This window comes from Lasioglossum baleicum, chromosome 8 (genome assembly GCF_051020765.1).
Source record: "Lasioglossum baleicum chromosome 8, iyLasBale1, whole genome shotgun sequence".
NCBI lineage: Eukaryota > Metazoa > Arthropoda > Insecta > Hymenoptera > Halictidae > Lasioglossum > Lasioglossum baleicum.
In genome coordinates this window covers 3,695,683-3,718,370 of record NC_134936.1, presented here as the reverse complement: position 1 = coordinate 3,718,370, position 22,688 = coordinate 3,695,683, and the positions used below count along the sequence as shown (strand labels likewise).

Below are 22,688 nucleotides of genomic sequence, written 5' to 3'. Positions count from 1 at the left end.
TTAAAAAAGTGCACAGCATTTTTCTGATGCACCGATGCACAAAAGTGAATAAAATTAATTTCGTAGTATGCACCGTCTGATGCCATTCAACTTTTTCTTATAACATTTTCCTCTATTCCCGACCGTTTAGGAGGTACAGCCTGTTCCAGTTGGGTGGGACAACCTGTATTTTGAAAACTTCTTTTGTTTATAACTTTTGAATAAATAACGAGCGCCGGCTAAAACTTCTTGAGCGTTAATCAGAATGTTGTCCCTGACAACATATGTCAAGGTCAAGGTCATCCGAGGTGTCTCCCCTTAACGTAAGGATTACCAAGACATGTTCTTAAACAAAATGGCTATGCCACGAAATATTAAACAAATTTTATAATGCTGAATTACATTAGCTAAATAGAAAAATGAATATTGTCAAAAATTATATTTTTGATCGATATTAATGAATGTTTTATTGCTAGAAACAATTCCCAGGCCGATTGCTTCATCAACAAACGAATTATCAAGCCGTAAAGTTAGTCATGTAGTGTCCAAATATTTTTGGGAGTCACTGTATTTGAAACCGAACATGGCCTCGATCAGATATAAGGAATATAAATAAACGCGCAGTTCCACTGTACGTATTTCAAAATAAGTTCAATGGCACAGAGTTCCAGTTTTGCATTCAGACTACAAGGGATGACTTAGGACACGCACACCTGAAGGTAAGCAACTGCACACAACGGAATCGTAGAAACGACTATGTACAGCAAGCAAAGTCAAGTAGGGCGTATGGTTATGAGAACTTTCTTCCATTATGCTATAAGCTCATCATTGACCTATTCCATGTGTTTGCAGAAATACTATGGAGATTGTTGCCATCTACAAAATACTATAGAACAGCGTTGTATGATACATATAATTAACGTAATTATAGAACTACATTCCGGGACAAAAAGATAGCACATCGTCTATTGTTCCGTCGCAACGGATCGTAGTCCTACACAAAGAAATGTTTTTCCTCGCAAGAAATTCGTTAACGGAAATTCTCCTTTAAACATAAACAACCATGGCATCTGCAGTGAACCGTACTGCCGCGCGAAATAAAGAGCTTAAGGGTCGACTTCGTATTTTATTTACGATATAGCCGTTACCAACCGTTTTTCGGATTAGAAGATTATTTATGCTACGGTCACTCAGGTACGGCCAAATGTTATTTTGTACATCCGGCAATTCTCGGAATACTTACTTCGTCCCGGGTTAAGAATATTCACGGTCACTCAAGATACAACTCTAAAGAACCCTCGCCGGCATAAATTACAACCCCAGATGTGTAACCCCAGATGTGTACGCCCGCGTTCGCTAAGCTCGGTCCAAGGTTAAACATTCAATTCTTTAAGGACACGGTCAAGGGGCGACAGTCAACCGTCGAGCGACGTCAATTACACTGTCCAACAAATTTCAACTTTTTTTGTGATTTCAATATACTGTTGGGTCCTTCTTATAGAGTTTTTTGCGCTGATTCCGAATCTGGTTTTAATTTTTTTCCTATACGTCCAGTTTTTGAGAAAATGGAGTTTTAAAAAAAGACATATTTTTCAACTTTAAACAAATATTGCGATGTTATTATAAAAGATATTGAATTGTTGTTTACAGCAAAAGATTCTGTAGACTTTCCCGAATACAGTGATATCCAATATTAATACATTATGATTGTTTAAACATGTTTAAACAATGATTAAAGACGGAGATGCACCACTTTTGCACCAATTTTTGCGGATATTTTCGAATTTATCTCAAAAAATAAGGGTCCAGCGAAAAATTGAACTATACCACGCGAAAGAGCAGACTTTTATCTTGAGAAACCCCCCTGTGAAGTTTGCATGGTCGACGTTTTTACCGAACCAGAAAGCAAAATATCTTCGCCCGACATGAGTTGACGCCAGTGGTGCTCTTCCACTAGCGCGGTCGTTCGTCGGGATACGGCGCGGCGCGCTGCGGTGAAACGGCGCGTGGCTATAAGCGCGCAATTATGTCAGCTTACTTAAATGTAATATTTTATTAAATGTTATATTATTGTTATTTATTATATATTAGTATATTTATTCTGTATAAATTATTTTATGTATTTTTTAATGTTAGTCTCTCGTTTATAGTATATTTAATACAAAAAATACCTTTTGTAACAAAATAATAATTTATTCACACACTACACTATTACACTATTTACAATGCTAATATATATGTGTACACTATTCAGATATAATACACTACTAAAATACATATATTATATACACAACAACTAAAATACTATAAATAACTATAAATGTTTTTTATGAAGTTTTATACGTAGCAATGCAGATTTGAAATGCTTGACACGACTGATTTCAACAAACACAAAGCCGAAACTGAACTCTGGCATCAGTTTTCTTAAGAACCAACACGATATTTTGAAATAAATGACGGTCTACGGTCAACGGAATACATACAATGTAAGGAAAGTCTGCAATGCGGTGACTGAAAAATTTTATTTTCAGTAATTGTCGTCTTATCTATGTATTGTAATTATAGTGCCAATGAACACTCGAGATTCTTCCGAGTAAAATAAGTCCAAACACAATATAAACGGGACTATTTTTATTGACTTAAATACATAATTAAAATAGTTTGCTCCATATTAAATCGATATAGTGTATTATATCTGAATAGTGTACACATATATATTAGCATTGTAAATAGTGTAATAGTGTAGTGTGTGAATAAATTATTTTTTTGTTACAAAAGGTATTTTTTGTATTAAATATACTATAAACGAGAGACTAACATTAAAAAATACATAAAATAATTTATACAGAATAAATATACTAATATATAATAAATAACAATAATATAACATTTAATAAAATATTACATTTAAGTAAGCTGACATAATTGCGCGCTTATAGCCACGCGCCGTTTCACCGCAGCGCGCCGCGCCGTATCCCGACGAACGACCGCGCTAGTGGAAGAGCACCACTGGCGTCAACGCATGTCGGGCGAAGATATTTTGCTTTCTGGTTCGGTAAAAACGTCGACCATGCAAACTTCACAGGGGGGTTTCTCAAGATAAAAGTCTGCTCTTTCGCGTGGTATAGTTCAATTTTTCGCTGGACCCTTATTTTTTGAGATAAATTCGAAAATATCCGCAAAAATTGGTGCAAAAGTGGTGCATCTCCGTCTTTAATCATTGTTTAAACATGTTTAAACAATCATAATGTATTAATATTGGATATCACTGTATTCGGGAAAGTCTACAGAATCTTTTGCTGTAAACAACAATTCAATATCTTTTATAATAACATCGCAATATTTGTTTAAAGTTGAAAAATATGTCTTTTTTTAAAACTCCATTTTCTCAAAAACTGGACGTATAGGAAAAAAATTAAAACCAGATTCGGAATCAGCGCAAAAAACTCTATAAGAAGGACCCAACAGTATATTGAAATCAAATTTGGTGTTGGACAGTGTTACCGCTCTTGCCTTCATACCAGGTAGCACCCCACTCTTCCTTCCGACTAGACCAGCCTCTCAGTCACCATGGAAGGAAGTTTGAACAATTAAGGGTGTCCTGATTGGTAAACGACGAGTTAACTGAACCAACCCGGACAGTTCTTTCCCTCATTATAATAGATTCGACTTCCCTTTCCTTGTCTAAGGTCAACCTCTCCACCTACGAGGAGCCTAACCGACCTCTCGCTAAGACCAACGTCCAGTACTTTCAGCAGTTCGCTTCCGAATCTCTGAACGAGTAACACTGACCAGTCTTGCTTGAGCGTCTCACGTGATTGCTGCATACACGATCAGCACATTTCACTACAATACAGATCAACACGGTTTGATCTGCGCGCGTCTAAGGCAGGATCTGTTGGATTAGCCTTACTGACGAGTTCACCAACAGATCTAGAACGAAACGCGATTCCTCCAGTCAATTCCTTATCCACACGATCCGTTATTTAAATTGAAACAGTTGTCTAAGATTAGTTTGGCGGGCAACATTCGAACAGTCGCGAACCCATTTCTCTACAATCGAACATTTTGAAATTGGTAGTTCCGCGATCGAACATCTATTTTTCCTCATTTGGTACATGAACTGAAGAAATGAATATTTTAATATGTCAACATATTCTGACATGCCTGTACGTACAATGTACTGAATATCATCCACAGTAGTTACGTCAATAGAATATTCGAAATGAAAACGTAAATATTGAGGCCCACGATCGGGACAAAATGATAGCACAAATAGCAGTTTTACATATGTCAGTTGTGCAGAAGTTACTGAAGAGCAAACATTCATTGCATAAACGTAATTGATAAAGTGGGTACCAGGTTCTTTCGTGCTTATTTAATAAAACAACATACTAAAGTGTTAAGAATGGGTCATGGACAAAAACTAAGTGTATGTGAAATACATACGATGTTGAAGTTAAAGGAAGAACAATATTGAATTACACAAATATCAAAAATTGTATATAGATGCTGAAAAGTTATTATGAGCTTGTTAGAAAATCCTGAAAATTACGGGAAAAAGAAGAGTTCTGGACGCCCATAATATAAGATGCAAGCACTTAGCGCGAAGAGAATTGCAGAAGAAGGATTGTCAAATGCCTCCTTGGTTAAAGAAGGAGCATACAGCGCACAGTGGGCTGTATGTCCGATTTCAGCGGCCACAGCTAGTTCAAAATTCGATCAATATTGAAACTGATGTCACCAGACATCAGTGTCTAAGGCAGGGCCCGCTAGATAGCCTTACTGATGAGTCCACTAGCGGGTCCAGGACGAAACACCATCAGTCGTTCCCCCAATATTTTTAACTGATCGAACCTGGCGCCGATAACATTATCTCCTTATACTCCAAAAGTACAATCAAGAAGAACTCTACTATATAATATTGAAACTGCTGTAACTTTGCTAAAATTTATCAAAATTTGATGAAAAAACAACCATTTTAAAGCTTGAGATTTCTACTTGTTGTACTGTATATCGTTTTTTCTGAAACAGATGTTTGGAGTGCAAAATTTGTCCATAAAGAGGAGCGTATTAGATTGTAAAGTTTGTAGCTATTTTTCAATCAAGTACTGCGGATTATAATCAATATTTTAACGTTATTCGTCTATTTTATGGACACTATCGAAAAATGTAATCATTTACATTTAAAATATCGTTTTAAAATAGTTATTACAAAGAATAATCTCTGTTATTTATAATAGTATGGAAAAATGTTGTGAACAAAATTTGCACGGTTAAGAGAGGGACATGTTGTGGCACAAACATTTTCTGCGTGGGTGGAGGCATAGAGGAGATTTCAAGGTCATCTTGATTTTTTTAAACAGGTTGTCCTTTTTTTGTACCATAGATCGATAGAATATCAAATTCTGAGTATAAAAGTGTTGACCTTCGTATGTCCTAAACCTAATAGTTAACCCGCCAGTAGGCGCGCCATATTATGTTACATGAGATGGCGCGTGCGGTCTGTGGGACCACACCGAATATTAATTGTAATATTTAAGGTCTTTTCGTTTGCAAGTGCGAATATCTTCATATGCAAGAATATAAAAGTCTTTCACATAAAAATAATGATATATTTTTCATTAAAAAAAATGAAATACACCCTCGTTCCACAAAAATTTCAACTAAAAACAGGAATTCAAAATTAACAAAAAATACATACAGTTGACTAAAGTCAACTTGCCTAAAATATTGCATATCGTAAAATAAAAAAATATTCAAGATATAAAATCAAAAATTAATAATTATTAATCGGATAAATCTGGTTTAGCGTCCACCTCCACCACGTTTTCCATGCATTTTTTACACAAAAATATTGCGTGCTGCAAGCAAAGAAATGTTTTACATGTTTCACAGAAATATCTGGTCTTTTTGTTTCTTTTCTTTTTTTTTGTCTTCTTCGTCTATGGATTCATTCCACCTTGAATATGGTAACAATATGGAAAAATGTTATCAATCAAATTTGCACGGTACAGAGGGGGGCATATTGTGACATAAACATTTTCTGCGTGGGTGGAGGCATAGAGGAGATTTCAAAGTAAATAAAGGCAATATTCAAACGTGAACATAGTTATTGCTCCACCCTGTATATTATTTAAATTTCATGTGTATACTGTTTTCTTATTTTAGTATATCTTGTGTGTTTATTATTATTATTTAGTATTTATTTAAGTTAATACGAGAAGATATAGCGAATGCGAACATACAGGATGTGAGAAATGCTGCGATTTTCGCGCGCGCGCGATGTTCATTTTTTCGTAGATCAACTATAAAACGCGGAGTAGCACATAGTAGCAGCCATTTGTTCTTGCATCTTAATCAGAAAACTTCAAAGAACACAATGGCACAGAAATGAACACCCGATCGCACCCGAAGGTATAACGAAGTCATTATCAAAGTCTTAGAATCATAAAGAAAGTGACTGAATCGTTGGTTAATCTTTAAATATTAATAACTAAAAAAATGTATATAGCACAAAAAGTGTACCTTTTTGGTACTTTTAAGGTATACTCTTAAAAGTATACCTTATACTTAGCTAAAAAAAACTTGTATAAAACAAAAATCTGTTAGCGTATATAAATAAAGTAACAATTACTAATAAGTGAATTCGTTGGAAAATGAAAGCGTGTTAACAGAATTTCAAACTTCCGACAAATTTCAGTGCTTTATGGATACATGAATGGGAAAACGAATAATGGGAGATTGTTCCTCAGATATTCAACTAACTCAAGCCACACAAATTTTAATTACATAAATTGTAAAGTTTCAAAAATTGAAATAACAAGTTATTTTTTATTTGGATATTTAAAAAAAAGCAAAAATAATTATTTATTATTTTGAGTAAGTATAAATAAATTATTTAAAATAATAAAGTTAATTGTTATTGACACATGCAATTTAAGTTATTATATGTATTGACAAATTATTCGCGCGCGATTAAATATTTAGTGTTAATAATACTACAATAAATTATTATTTACTATTCATAGTCATTAAACAAATTTTCTTTGCAACTATCCTCAGCAGCGATAGTGATATTAATGAGGTTGTTCAGTTGAGGCGATTTACGCGCTATTCAAGTATATTCAAAATACAAGAAATAATAGAAAACCAAAAATTATTTATATGATTTCCACCTCAATCCCCAAGTAAGAAATAATAATAAATAGATTACTTTTGTCATTATTTAAATGACTTTTATTTGAGTAAAAAGTTTTGTTGATGTTTACAATTACAATCACACGTTTATTTATCATTTATCATTTATCATTTAAATAAAAATTTTCCCAACTCTGAATGTAATTGTAATCTGAGTGAATGTAATTTTTGGGTCAGCATATGCGATACAGATCAGAACTCAACTAAAAGGCAATATGCATGTCAAAGTTCATCAGTAACGTAAATATAGTTCCGAAGTGCAAAACAAAATTAGAAATTACAATTATTGAAAACTGTTTGCTCACGGAGCTATTGATAGTAGCATATTTTCATGCGGCTGCATGTCTCCCTATTCTTGAACTGAATAAATTGTGAATCAATTTTATAGAATCGAAATATTCAGAACATTTTAATTTGCGACCTCGTTTAGATGGAGGCTTACTTCAGTCAACCCAGAAATTTGATGCTTGAAATAGCGGGAAAGTCATTGTATGTGCATCAATTACGCAGTCACTGAACGTCTGCCGGATAATCTTCCGAACTATTGACCTCTGAACCTTGTTGCAGACACCGCTGCTTTTTGTATTACTTAATATAGTCGGAAAGAATGCGACACAAATGTAGTAACATGTTCAACTTCACAATGTGATGATCATTCTTTTAGTAAAAAATTGTAATCTCCAAACGATCCGTTTATAATCAAGCAATTACGAGGCGTGTTCAAAAATAGCGGGAATTTTGTAATTTCGCGGGTTACATTATAGTCCGATTCACGCCATTTCTTTTTTGTTGTGTTGGTAAACACGTCTGAAAGGAAGAGTTGTGCTAATATAAATACATTGTAGTTTATACAGGGTGTCCTGTTTAAGTGACATCAGCAGCAGGATATCTCGGAAGACGTTGTCGTTATCAAAAAAGTGTTCCTACAAAAGTTGTTTGGTATGACGGGCTGCATTACGTAGTGTTAATTGTTTTCTTGTGGGTAGAGTGGTGGAGGACGTTTCAAGGTCACCTTGATTTTTTTAAATGGAATGTCCTATTTTTTATACTACAGATCGATAGAGTATCAAATTCTGAGTATAAAAGTGTAAATAAAAGTTTAAAACTTCATATGTCCTAAACCTGGTAGTTAACGAGATATTATCCAAAGAAGAAAGAAAATTGTTTCGATAATATCTCGTTAACTATTAGATTTAGGACATATGGAGGTCAATACATTTTTACTCAGAATTCGATAGTCCATCGATTCGTGATACAGAAAGTAGGTGTTTCCTTTTAAAAAAATCAAGGTGATTTGGAAATCTCCTCTATGCCTCCACCCACGCAGAAAATGTTTCTGTTACAATATGCCCCCCTCTATACCGTGTAAGTTTTGTATACAGGATGGGGCAATAACTATGTCCACCTTGAATATCTCCGTTATTTGTAATAATATGGAAAAATGTTATTAACCAAATTTGCACGGTGCAGAGGGGGGCACATTGCGACATAAACATTTTCTGCGTGGGTGGATTCATAGAGGAGATTTCAAGGTCACCTTGATTTTTTTTAAAGGAAATATCTACTTTCTGTATCATGAATCGATAGACTATCAAATTCTGAGTTAAAATGTATAGGGTTAAAGTACGAATGATGTGTGTGTATTATATGTATGTACATGTGTGTATTAACAAGTAACCCTATATATAGTTAAATTTATAAAATAGAGAATCGGAACAGAAGAATTCTAAAATTGTAATTGCCAACGAATTGTAAAAAGAAGATCAGATCAAAACGAGCTTTCGCGAGAAACACATATGTTAACCATTGGTTATCCGCGTGTCATATTTTACAAATAAATACGGCTTATTCCTTACAAATGTATTGACCTCCATATGTCCTAAATCTAATGGTTAACGAGATATTATCGAAACAATTTTCTTTCTTCTTTGGATAATATCTCGTTAACTATCAGGTTTAGGACATATGAAAGTCAACACTTTTATACTCAGAATTTGATACTCTATTGATCTATGGTATAAAAAATAGTACATTCCATTTAAAAAACATCGGTGACCTTGAAATTTCATTAAAAAACACGACATAAAATTTTTTTCTTTTCTGATAGGACTGTAAATACGAAAGATATTTAGAAGTTCGCATTTATGTGGGACACCCTGTATTTTTATGTAAACATTTATTTAGTAATGTTAACAGGATTAGAAGGGCGTAAAACGTAACTGTTATGTACGCCGTTGCGAATTGCGTGTTTGAATTCGCGCTTGCGCACTGTATACGCAACCGCCGCGCCGCACAGTGGTCGGAACGTATGGGAAAATGGAAAAAACTTCATAACTTCAGCAATTCTCAATATTTTTGAATAATTCTTTTTTTTTTTATTGCTTCTCAATCTTCAAACTTCTCATATTATTAAACGAAATATTAAACAATGAACTTAATATAATTGTTTATACATAATATTGTTTATTACATTACGAACTCTTATTTCAGCATACTAAAATTGAATACTTGAAATAGTATTAAGCAAACAGACTAGAAATAGAATTAAACAAACAAACTTCAAATAGTATTAAAGAAACAAACTTTAAATAGTATTAGACAAACAAACTTGAAATAGTATTAAACAAAAAGCTTAATATCATTTTGTATAAATAATATTACCAATAACATTATTAACGAATAGTATTATATTGATAGTATAATAATATTTACATAATATACATGAACACTATTTCAATAGAGACTGCGCTTGTTCAGTAAGTGGCAGTGATTTGGTCTTCGGTTCTGGTCTTAAAAGATTAATGTATGGATCCGAAGTTATTAAAAGCATGTGTAACTCATTTGTTGCTAAACGAGATCACTTTCTGGTGTGGTGTATTCTATAGTATCTGTGATCTTTATTCCTACCTTCCTGGGCCTCTTCCGACAGCGAACCCATAGGCACGGATATCTCTATCCATGGTATTTAGAAAAAAATACTTCCAATGAAATTTGTATGGTTTTCAAACAGCTGAGACGCAGAAAGTTAAACATCTTAGACTTGTAGAACCGGCAAGAAAATATTTAAACATATTCTAAGAATATGCTAAGAAAATTGGTATCCCACAAAAAACTCATTTATTGTTAGAACATTAAAACATCAGATTTTTCTCTAATACACTAGATGATTACATTTTTTGTAATCGGAGTGGTTTTCAAATTAAATTTTGTATCTATTTTATATACCCATACTTTGCTTTCGAAAATTAGTAACTGTATCCTAAAAATTAATTCGAATTAAAAAGTGGATACATACAGTATTTACATACACGTGAAATAATCATGGCGATTGATCATTTTGTTGGAATTTATTCCTATGAGAATAACAATTCGGTACAGGGATCATAATCCTTCGAACCGTCTAGCGAAGTGCCGCGCACTTATTCAGGAATCCTGCTTCGTTGCTGAAACTTCATGCGCTCTCAAACTTTAAACGTTAATATCAGCTAAACGTGGAAAAACGTGGCGCTGATTTTTGCAGGACTATTGTGTGATGGTGTTTTCTTTCAAAAGATGCCACTCAAAGAATGTAGGAACGTGTAGCTTTTTTTGTAGAGCTACAGAAAGTAGCTGTAATATGAAATTATACGTATCCTACTTTCGGGCTTTATATTGTTATTTTGGTTGTGAGTTTTCGAAAATTATTAACATCGGGCATAAGCTGAGACTATATACATTTATAATATATAGCATATATGGTTATAAATGTCCCCAAAAATGAATGAATAACGTCGAGCGTGTGGTTAGAAATCTATAAGAATCCAACTAGAATCTGAGAGGTCTACTTTAGATCTATTTTTCTCCGTTATTAAAGAGAAAAACATAGATCCATTTTCATAGCAAGATACATTGGTTTATGGCCTATCAGGAAATAGTGGTCAATATTTGAAATAACGACTTTCATAATTTAGGGTTTTTTCCTGCTTCCGACCACTGTGCGCCGTACCGTGACCAGTGTCACGGTGAAATGATTTACCCCCTCTCCGATGACCAGAGTAATATGTGACACGTTGCGCGTGCGCGACGGGGATTTAGTGGGGCGAATGGAAGACACGTTGCGCGTGCGCGATGGGGACGCAACAATGACATGACATTTCGCAGGTTTTAGGTTATTGCCGCGTAAAATTCACCCATTTACTTATTTCACATACTATGTAATTATTGATCCCTTTATGTCTATGTTGTGAGTTGTATTTCTTTAAAATGTAACGTTACAAATAAAACATAATTTGTCAATTTATCATGTAGAAGAAAAATGAGCGAATTTATTATCCCAGTCTCTTTTATGCAACTATTTTTGAGAAGCGCATGAGGGTTAACAGTGTTATAATATATTATGATTTATTGATTTTACTGGAATATAACTCAGTACTACATACATACAGATTTCAAGATTTTTTTCAATTGTACATATAAATAGTAAGCATTCATACTTCGCTTCACAACTGAAACTCCCACATGTTACAATTAATTTTATTTATAATAAAGAATGTTTACAGTCTCTATTTAGAACGACCCACATGATTCATTTCATTAAGTAGGTACAAATACATAATAGGTACGATACGCGATACGCGGCAATAACCTAAAACCTGCGAAATGTCAGTCGTTGTTGCGTCTCCATCGCGCACGCGCAACGTGTCACATATAACTCTGGTCATGAGAGAGAGGGGGTACCTTGTATTCCCCTCGAGACGCCTCGAGTGACGGTTCGGTCACTTTCTGGCGACACTGACCGTGACCAGAGGGCGCGCGAAAAACACTCGCATTCACACCGGACGTGTTAGTCTCGGTTACGATATTCTCACATATTATTCTAATAATTACACTGTCTTTTTCTGTTAATTTGTACTACGTTGTTAAGTGCAATAAATGTGTGTTACAAACACAACAGTTGGCGACGAGGTAAAAAGAACCTACAAATAGTGCAAATAATCAGTTCAACGGAAAAGTGAGGTTAGCCACGTGTTGAAAAATTATTAGCAGCACAAGTTACAATTGCAAAAATGCAGAACGCACATGCAGTACATACAGTATTTTCGATTGAAACATACGATGTTTCAAAGAAATTCGACCTTTGGCTCATGCGCCTGGAAAGTGCATTCCAAGTATTCCAAGTTCCGGAAAACAAGAAGGCTGCCTATTTACTACGCTACATGGGGCCAGATACGTACGACGTGCTGTGTGATAAACTATCACCAGAAAGCCCAAACAGCAAAAACTACAGTGATTTAGTCAAGGAGATGAAATCACATTACAACCCAGAACCTTTGGAAATAGCAGAAAATTTCCGTTTTTTACAACGGAAGCAACACGACGGTGAAAGTGCTCAAGAATATTTGACCGCACTTCAACGTTTAGCCACAACGTGCAAGTTTGGAGATTACCAGAAAAAGGCGTTGAGAAATCAGCTCGTTTTTGGACTGAGAGCTCAAAACATACAGAGCAGACTACTGGAGACAAAAGATTTGACGATTGAAAGGGCACTCGAAATAGCGGTGAGCATGGAGACTTCCGGAAGGGACGCCGCGCCGCCTAGCTACATTGCAGCAACACGACCAGCGCAAATATAAACATTGTTAAAAGCGTCAAACCAAATCTATCTAGTGCAATAAATAAAAAGAAGTTCGTTCCCAAGCCCAGTGACACAAATAATACAAGTTTTTGTTACAGGTGCGGATCTCCTTCACATTTAGCGAATAAGTGTAAATACATATATCTCCAGCATATGTACAAAATGCAAGGTCAAGGGTCATCTGGCAAAGGGTTTGCTTCAAAAACAAAAATTGCGAGGGTGCTAACCAAATTGAAGAAATCTTAGCTATACATTCGGAACATGCGAGTCACAGGCAGAAATTCATGATAAAAATCGAAGTGGAAAAGCACCTTCTTGATTTTGAGATAGACAGTGAAGCCGCAGTAAGCATTATAAATCATTCCTTATACAAAGAATTGTTCTGTAATTTGCAGGTTCAAAAAACAAATTTAAAATTAATTACATATTGTAGAGGGGCCTTAGATGTGGTTGGTTACTTACAAGTATGTAATTTGCACATATGGTGGCCGTACAAAGATTTTAAATTTGTATATTGTCAATACAGACAGAACCAATTTTGGGTCGCGAATGGATACGACAATTGAGAGTAAAATTATAAAATATTTCCCAGATTTCGACAAAAGTTAATCCAGATCAGATATTACAAAAATTCCCAAATATTTTTAATGCAATAAAATACCCAAATATTAATAAAGTACTGCTCAACCTGTATTCATTAAAGCTTGAAAAATTCCATATTTTAGTTAAAGTCAAAAATTCAGAATGGGCTACACCCATCGTACCAGTTGTGAAATCCAATGGGAAAATACGCATTTGCGGCGAGTTTAAAGCTAGACTGAACCCAAACCTTGTCATCGATGAGTATCCTTTACCTTCGATAGAAAATTTGTTCTCATCAATGGCAGGAGGAGATAAATTTACCAAATTGAATTTGCAACAGGCATATTTACAGCTGGAAGTCCATCCACACGATCAGAAATATTTGACACTAAGTACAAATAAAGGGCTGTTCCAATGTACACGTTTGATGTACGGGGTCGGTAGCGCACCTGCAATTTGGCAGCTAGAAAACATTCTGAAGGATATTTCGGGAGTGTCAGTATTTCTGGACGACATAAAAATTACTGCACCTGACGATGATACACATTATGCTAGGTTAAACGAAGTTTTATCTCGATTATCAAGCCACAATATTCGAATAAATTTAGATAAATGCGATTTCATGAAAAATAAAATCGTGTATTGTGGTTACGTGATTGACAAAACAGGTATACATAAAGAAAGGAAAAAGGTGGATGCGGTTCAAAATGCGAAAGTTCCCACAAATAAAACAGAAATAAGAGCCTTTGTAGGACTTATTAATTATTACGGCAGATTTTGGCAAAATCTTAGTTCAAAGTTGTACCCACTGTATAATTTGTTGAAAGATAAGGTACCATTTAAGTGGGATACAAAATGTCAGGAAGCTTTCAACTTGGTAAAAAAAGAAATTATGTCGGAACGAATCCTTGCACATTTCGACCCGCAACTACCGATAATTTTAGCTACGGACGCTAGTCCATAAGCAGTAGGAGCAGTATTGTCGCACATTTATCCAGATGGTACGGAGAGACCAATACAGTTCGCTTCACAGACTCTTTCAAGAGTACAACAAAAATATTAGCAAATAGACAAAGAAGCCTATGGTATAATTTTTGGCGTAAAGAAATTCTTTTACTATTTGTATATGGTAGAAATTTTACATTATATACAGACCAGAGACCTCTCGTACAAATATTTTCGCCTCTTAAACATTTACCTACTCTTACTACAACTAGAATGCAACACTGCGCGTTATTTTTACAAACTTTCAGATACGATATTAAATACAAAAATACGAAAAATCATGCAAATGCTGATGCAATGTCCAGACTACCTACAAATTCTGACCAAATTTACGTCTACGATGAACCTGACACTTTCGAAATATTCCAAATAGAGAATCTACCAATCACCTTCAATGAACTAAGGAAAGAAACATTATTGGATAATAATTTTACAAAATTAATCAAAGCATTACGTAGTGGACAACCTGTAAAAAAGGAAGATTGTTTCGGAATAGACCAAACAGAATTTTCCCTACAACAGGATTGCCTTTTTCGCGGTCAGACAGTCGCAATACCACAAACTTTACGTAAAAGAATTCTAAACGAATTACATTCTACCCACACGGGAATAGTTAAAACCAAACAATTAGCTAGAAGTTACTGCTGGTGACCGGGAATTTCGGAGGATATTGAAAATGAAGTTAAAAATTGCCTACAATGCAACAAATTCAAGAACAACCCTCCGAAGTTCTCCTTCCATCCGTGGGAAAGAGCTACTAAACCTTTCGAAAGGGTACACATTGATTTTGCTGGACCGTTCATGAACTCGTATTTCCTTATATTGGTAGATGCATATACACGCATATACAAACTTTCGGATTACCTGCCGTTTTAGTTAGTGATAATGTACCCACATTTGCATCATTTGAATTTAAAAATTTTTTAAAAGCAAATGGAATAGTTCACAAATTATCTCCCCCACATCACCCTGCAACCAACGGGTTAGCAGAGCGCGTTATGTACAATCCGTTAAAACCACATTAAGAACCTTGAGTGAAAATGGGAATGATATCGAAATAAACTTATGCTTTCTAATAAATTACAGGAGAACCCCACATACGGTTACGGGGGTTAGTCCTGCTTTTCTTATGTTCGGCAGGGACATACGCACTAGACTTGACTTAATTTTTCCCACGGAGAGTCCCAAAAACTATCGCATTGAAGATTTAAATTACAGAACATTCAAAGAAGAGGAAAGAGTTGCCGTACGGGATTACTTGAGTCAAAATAAATGGCAATATGGTAGAGTACAAAGGAAACTAGGTAATCTGATATATCTGGTTCAGTTGGATGATTCACGAGTTTGGAAACGTCACGTTGACCAAATCAGAGAAATTGGTGATAATACACCATTAAAAATTGATTTCATGCCACCTAAACCTCCAGATGTGTTTGATATACCAGTGCCCGAAACGGGACCTCAATCGAGTGAAAATCTCGTAAATGAACCTACTTCTGACCCGCCTGACTCCGGAAGCGTATCTTGTCAGTCAAATAAAGACCAACCCGTCCCAGGTGACACTTGCACCTTGCGAAGATCCACACGTGTTCGAAAACCACCTTCTCGTTTGGCTTATATTTAATAATTCTATTTTTATACAGCAAATGTATTATATTAGACGTTATACCATTTCCTTACAAAGGGAAGAGTTGTTATGTACGCCGTTGCGAATTGCGTGTTTGAATTCGGGCTTGCGCACCGTATACGCAACCGCCGTACCGTGACCAGAGGGCGCGCGAAAAACACTCGCATTCTGTACACCGCACGTGTTAGTCGGTTACGATATTCTCACATATTATTCTAATAATTATACTGTCTTTCTCTGTTAATTTGTACTACGTTGTTAAGTGCAATAAATGTGTGTTACAAACACAACAGTAACATTACTAAATTGTCAGTTAACGGTGCATATAGAATAAGTAATTTTTTCGATAAGTAAAAAAAGGTTTTATAAATATCATATTCAACATTTAAACTGAAACATCGCGTGTGTTTTTTCCCGCCAAATCATATTAAATATACGTAATGCGAATGGAGTATAAAATTTCTTCTTTGTGCTAATAATGCACAGAAATCATGTTTCATCGGTAACGTTGGGTGTTGACACTGAATGGTAATGGGGTCTCTGTGGGGCACCAAAGCCCCAAAACCAGCGGACACCAAAATACATTTGGTGTCAGGTCTATTCCTATGTCTCGTCTGTGGCAGTACCTCCATGCTTTCTGAGCCTCCATACCCCCGAGGTTGTCACACTATGCGAGGGAAGACTGTAGCTTCTTTATTCAGGGTTCAATCCTCTCTTCAACCATAAGTTCAAAATGGACCCCTTACAGCAGGCCAGAAGTAGCACGCGTGCTAGGGATTCTCAAGGAATACCCCCACTTTTCCCGGCCGCGCGTCTCAATCCCCTTGGCGGTCGTAGTTTCTCCGAGCACTACAGCCGCCACGGGGAGTGAGACGCGCGGTCGGGAGAGAAGTGGGGGTTTTCCACGGGTATTCCTTGAGAATCCCTAGCACACGTGCTATTTCTGGCCATGCCTGCCTTACAGTAATAGAAAAAAACCTAATTATTACATTGTATGCTAATCTCAAAACCATACTATTTTTATTTCGACCATTTTGTTCATATATCAAATAGTTTACAAGTATTTTAGGTGGCATACTTAGCTGGATCACCCTGTAGATGCTTCAACGGAGTATTCTATACAAGTAACCATTAATCATTAAACCTTGTGCAATATTTATTCCATCAATGATCTAAACACAATTTCAATTTAAAGCTAAATATACAGGGTGTTTATTTTATCTTGAACACCTAAATTATTTCCGCTACTATTAAAAGTAAGAAAAAATAACTAAATAGGATGTACATGGTTTTAAGACGCGCAGCAGATCAGTGTTGGGCAATAAATAAATTTATTTAAATAAATAATCATTTAGATAAAAATTTAAATAACAATTTATTTGCTATTTGGATATTCAAATAAAAAGCAAAAATAATTATTTATTATTTGAGCAAGTCTAAATAGAATTATTTAAAATAATAAAGTTAATAGTTATTTACAAATACAATTTCAATTATTATTTGTATTGTCAAATAATAAAGTTAATTGTTGTATACAAATACAATTTCAATTATTATTTGTATCGACAAATAATAAATTAAATTGTATTTTTTTATAGGCAGCCAGGCCCTCCGGACGGGCCCGACCACTGGCGGTATACCTGAAAAGGTTGCTATAGCAGATAAAAAACACGCACGTGTTAATTATATATACAAAATACAAGAAATAAGACAAGACAGAAACTATTTATTTGATTTCCACTTCAATCCAAATAACAAATAATCTTTTATTTGCAAATAAGAATTAATAAATAGATCACTTTTGGAATTATTTAAATTACTGTTATTTAAATAAAAAGTTTACATATTATTTGCAATTAAAATCACACGTTCATTTATTATTTAATTATTTATTATTTAAAATAAAATTTGCCATACACTGCATCAGATGGTAATAAAATAAAAATCCTTTAAAGGTCATTTTAACAGTTTTTTCAAGGTCACTGTATTTTTGTTGCATATTAACATGTATTTTTCATAATGCAATGTTGTAGTCGGCGTCACGATGAGTTCAATGACCTACGCACCATGATCTTGAAGTGACCTTGAAGGCGAAAAATTCAGTTTCCGTTTGAAGAATACAAAAGTAATAAAACGAAAAGGGTAATATCACCTTATCTTTTTAGTTACTCAAAATGCTCGCCGTCCGCAGCGAGACACGTCTGTACACGAGAAGTCCAAAAAAAGTTAAAAATCTACTGTTTATAAGGAAAGTCCCACGACGCCGGAAGATATGAAAGAACGAATACGGAATGCATGTTGCACCATGAATCCCGGAAGTGCCATAAGAAATGCTATTCAGTAATTCACTTCTCGTGGCGTCGTGGGACTTTCGTTATAAACAATAGGTTTTTAACTTTTTTTTGGACTTCTCGTGTACAAACGTGTCTCGCTGCGGACGGCCAGAATTTTGAGTAACTAAAAAAAGAAGGTGATATTACCCTTTTCTTTTTATTACTTTTGTATTCTTCAAACTGAAACTGATTTTTTTGCCTTCGAGGTCACTTCAAGGTCATGGTGTGTAGGTCGTTGAACTCATCTTGACGCCGAATACAACATTGCATTATGAAAAATACATGTTAATATTTTTTAAAAATACAGTGACCTTGAAAAAACTCTTAAAATGACCTTCAAAGGATTTTTATTTTACTACCATCTGATGCGCGTCTTAAAACCATGTACATACTATTTAGTTATTTTGTCTTACTTTTAATAGTAGCGGAAATAATTTAGGTGTTTAAGATAAAATAAACACCCTGTATTTATTGTATGACTTGTAATAATGAAGAGAACAGATTTCGAATATTAATAACACCAGAGTACTAAACTGATAATGTACTGCATATATGAATAGTTCAATAAATGTTTTATACGATTATATAACAAAAAATAATCTGCATAATTCAAAATAGCTGCATTAAGCGACCGCGTACTTGGCATTTAAAGCAAAGGTGAATGTGCAAAATACATAAAACAGGAACTCTAGCTAAGAATTTTTCAATTTTTTATGAAATCGAATAGGTAGATAAATCAATGAAAAGTCAGGGAATTTTGTGGAACTGAATCAATAAAATTGAAATAAATATAGGTCTATATAAATTGAAATATATAATAGACTTTTCTTGTTATACACAATAGTTATTGTTATCAGTAGACTGCGGATTTTGTGCATTTATGATAAAAATGAGTAGATGCAATTTAAAACAGTGAGAACATTAGAAAACTTTAAGAGTGTTAATATATTATTTTCCACTACATTAAAAAAAATTAATAGTAAAAAATATAAGTCTATATTTAGCTCCCGTGTTTTACAATTGATGCAGAAACTTTTTACTTTTTACACAGATCCGTAGTTTAGCTATGAGGTAGTAGAAATAAATGTTTCTAGATAGGGGAGATTGGGGTAGGATAGCGAACATTATGTTTTGCCTTTATTCGGGCTCAAAATGGGGCTCAAACGATACCAAAAAAATGTTTGTTTTTGTGTCATCTTTTTAGAGATATCAAGGTCACCTTCATTTTTTAAATGGCACCTGTTATTTTTCACTTAACAGTACTATAGGCCGTATCAATACGAATTCAACGACCTAGTATACCATGACCTTCGGATGACCTTGAAGTACCATTTTTAAAAAAAGAAGGTGGCCTGAACAATACTAAAAAAGAAAATTTTCGAACCTTTTTTATTGCAATGTATATCCAATCAAAAACTGATCGACTTTTGTTTAAAATATTTTTTTGTCAGATTATCGCAAGCACTTTATTGAAAACCGTGAAAAGTGTTACGTGGGATACCCTGTATGATCATATTGTATGATATACAGCGTGTTTCGTTTATCTAATAACGGAAATATCTTGAGACGCACTGAAATTACGAAAAAACTTTGTTTACAAAAAGTTATTCAGTATGAGGGGTACAATCATACAGTCTAATTTTTTTGAGGACCAGAATGGTGGGGAGGGGGGATTTCAAAGTCAAATTAAGTTTTTTAAATGGAATGTCCTTTTTTTATACCATATATCGATAGAGTACCAAATTCTGAGTATAATAGTGTTGACCTCCATATGTCCTAAACACTAATAGTTAACGAGATATTAGCCAAAGAAGAAAGAAAATAGTTTCGATAATATCTTGTTAACTATTAGGTTTAGGACACATGAAGCTCAACACTATTATACTCAGAATTTGATACTCTATCGATCTATGGTACAAAAAATAGGACATTCCATCTAAAAAACTTAATTTGACTTTGAAATCCTCCTTCCCACCATTCTAATCCTAAAAAAATTAAACTATATGATTATTCCCTTCATACCGAACAATTTTTGTAAACAAATTTTTTTCGTAACTTCAGTGCGTCACAAGATATGTCCTTTGAATATGACCTTGAAACGAACTTGATCTTCGAAAATTAAAATTTTACCTTTAGATCAAGCTCAAGGTCATGTTATTATACATATCTGAATGTACTTTTCGATCAGTTACCCGATGCAATAAAATAAAAATGTAGTTATGTATCAAAAAACATCGATGACCTTGATAACTTCGAAAGAAATTACCTTTGGAAAAAAATATTCTTGCTAGACATTTGGTCCATTTATGATATGCACATTACGTAACAAATATTTTTTGCATCACAATAGCCTAAAGAGATGGACCGCGCAAAGGAACCTACTTTCGAAGATCAAGGTCACTTGTAGGTCATAGTGTACCTCATTGAACTCGTCTTGACACCAGCTACAATGCTGTGAAGTTAAAAATATATGGTGCTATTTAAAAATCATCGATGACCTTCAAAAGACCTTGAAAACGACTACAATAGGAACATTTTTTTATATCACCATATTTGCACCCTTTAACAGTACAACTTTTCTCTGTAACATTTTCTTCTATCTCTAATCCTAACTGAGCTATTTAGGTGGCTTGTTTGTCGTGGACCACCCGGTATAACTAAACAGTTTTTCATGAAGACTAGTCACTTTGACTGGTTTCGGCAGAAATAGGGATATTTTAATTGCTGGTGAATCTAGTGTTAACGACACACCGAAAGAGAATTTTAGTCTATAGTTATATTTTGTGTTTTGAATTGTTCTGAACACGTGTGCAAAATTTGTTAAATATCTCATTGGACACCTGCACGATTCTAAACAGATGACACATACGTTTGCGCGAGTACACATTTATACACTATGAATCAAAGAATGTCCCACCGGAACGTACATTTATTTTTTACGTAGTGTTATACAGGGTGTTTCGTCTAAAACAGGACACCTAAATATCTCTTCAGGTTATTGTGATGCAAAAAATATTTGTTATGTAATGTGCACGAGTATCTATAAACATAATAATTATATATTATATATAAAGTATAGTTTAACATAATAAAGGTTGCATTGACATTGTATGTGTCCCCGCAAGTGCGCTTGGTGTATGCTTTTTCTATAAGAACCCTAAATCTCTCGATATTTAAGAAAATGTATGTGTCTTGACAGTGGCAGCACTGTCGCGCCGCCCAATGCTTCTCGAACTCCGCTACATGCTGCCGAATAATGAAAATTACGCCTCGAAAACGCAAAAGTAGGCCATCTTAGACACCAAGCGCGCTAGGTTGGTCTTTTATCTAGCAATCAAATGTGCAGAGGGCCTCGCAATCCTCGGGTACGTATACCTGGATCTAGCGGGTGTGAGTATGCCACCACACTTTCGCTCGACCAAGGCCAACTAAGGGTGCGCTTACAGTGGACCCGTTTCGGCCGACGTACGGCGTTGTGTCTCTTTTTCGCACGCTTGAAAAAAGAGACAGATGCGTCGAACGTCGGCCAAACCGGACGAAAACGGGTCCACTGTAAGCGCACCCTAAGGACCGACACCCTTAAACAGGCACAATGAATGACCTTTTTTTACCAAAAATATCGTTCATGTTTCGGCGCCTCTTCGATGAAGCGCCCGTGTGTACGGGCCCCCAGAAGCGCGCGGCCCGTAGCATTTGCTACTTCTGCTACGGGGCTTAAGGGGGCCGTCTCCTAGCAGATGACGGTCGCGCGTGAACACTCACACACCGCTAGAGTACACTCACACACCGCTAGACCACGTATACGTACGCGAGAATTGCTAGGATCAGGGAAATGCGTTCTGATTTCTCGATAATGCAAAGACGGGGGTTTTTATTAGTCAAAATCGCTAGATAAAAGATCAATCTAGTGCGCTGTTTGCTTCAAAAGTCGTTCTTTTACGTTTCCGAGCAATGATTTTGCAATATTCGGCTGCATGTTGTCCGTCGCATGTTGCCCGTTAGATGGCGCTGCAGTCACGCCGGCGTACTAGCCTCTCCAACGGGCAACATGCAGCCGAATATTGCAAAATCATTGCTCGGAAACGTAATAGAACGACTTTTGAAGCAAACAGCGCACTAGATTGATCTTTTATCTAGCGATTTTGACTAATAAAAACCCCCGTCTTTGCATTATCGAGAAATCAGAACGCATTTCCCTGATCCTAGCAATTCTCGCGTACGTATACGTGGTCTAGCGGTGTGTGAGTGTACTCTAGCGGTGTGTGAGTGTTCACGCGCGACCGTCATCTGCTAGGAGACGGCCCCCTTAATTCGGCCCTGATCAGATGAGTCTCATCACTACATGATG

At 35.3% G+C, this 22,688-nt stretch overlaps 2 protein-coding genes across 5 annotated transcripts in view; one reads left to right on the top strand and one right to left on the bottom strand.

The window, feature by feature from the left end:
• Positions 1 to 22,688, bottom strand: part of Pcb (Pyruvate carboxylase) — a 152,355-nt gene that overhangs the window by 109,418 nt on the left and 20,249 nt on the right. The gene's annotated exons all lie outside the window — the stretch shown is intronic.
• Positions 11,518 to 16,453, top strand: LOC143211545 (uncharacterized). Of its 2 annotated transcripts, none has more exons than XM_076429327.1 (2): positions 11,518 to 12,716; positions 12,892 to 16,453. In XM_076429327.1, the coding sequence occupies exons 1-2, from the start codon at positions 12,225 to 12,227 to the stop codon at positions 12,919 to 12,921; spliced, it is 522 nt and encodes a 173-aa protein (XP_076285442.1). In that variant the 5' UTR covers positions 11,518 to 12,224; the 3' UTR covers positions 12,922 to 16,453. The 2 variants fall into 2 exon arrangements, 1 of the variants encoding a protein (XP_076285442.1); XR_013009475.1 differs by having other exon boundaries at positions 11,521 to 13,137; positions 15,599 to 16,453.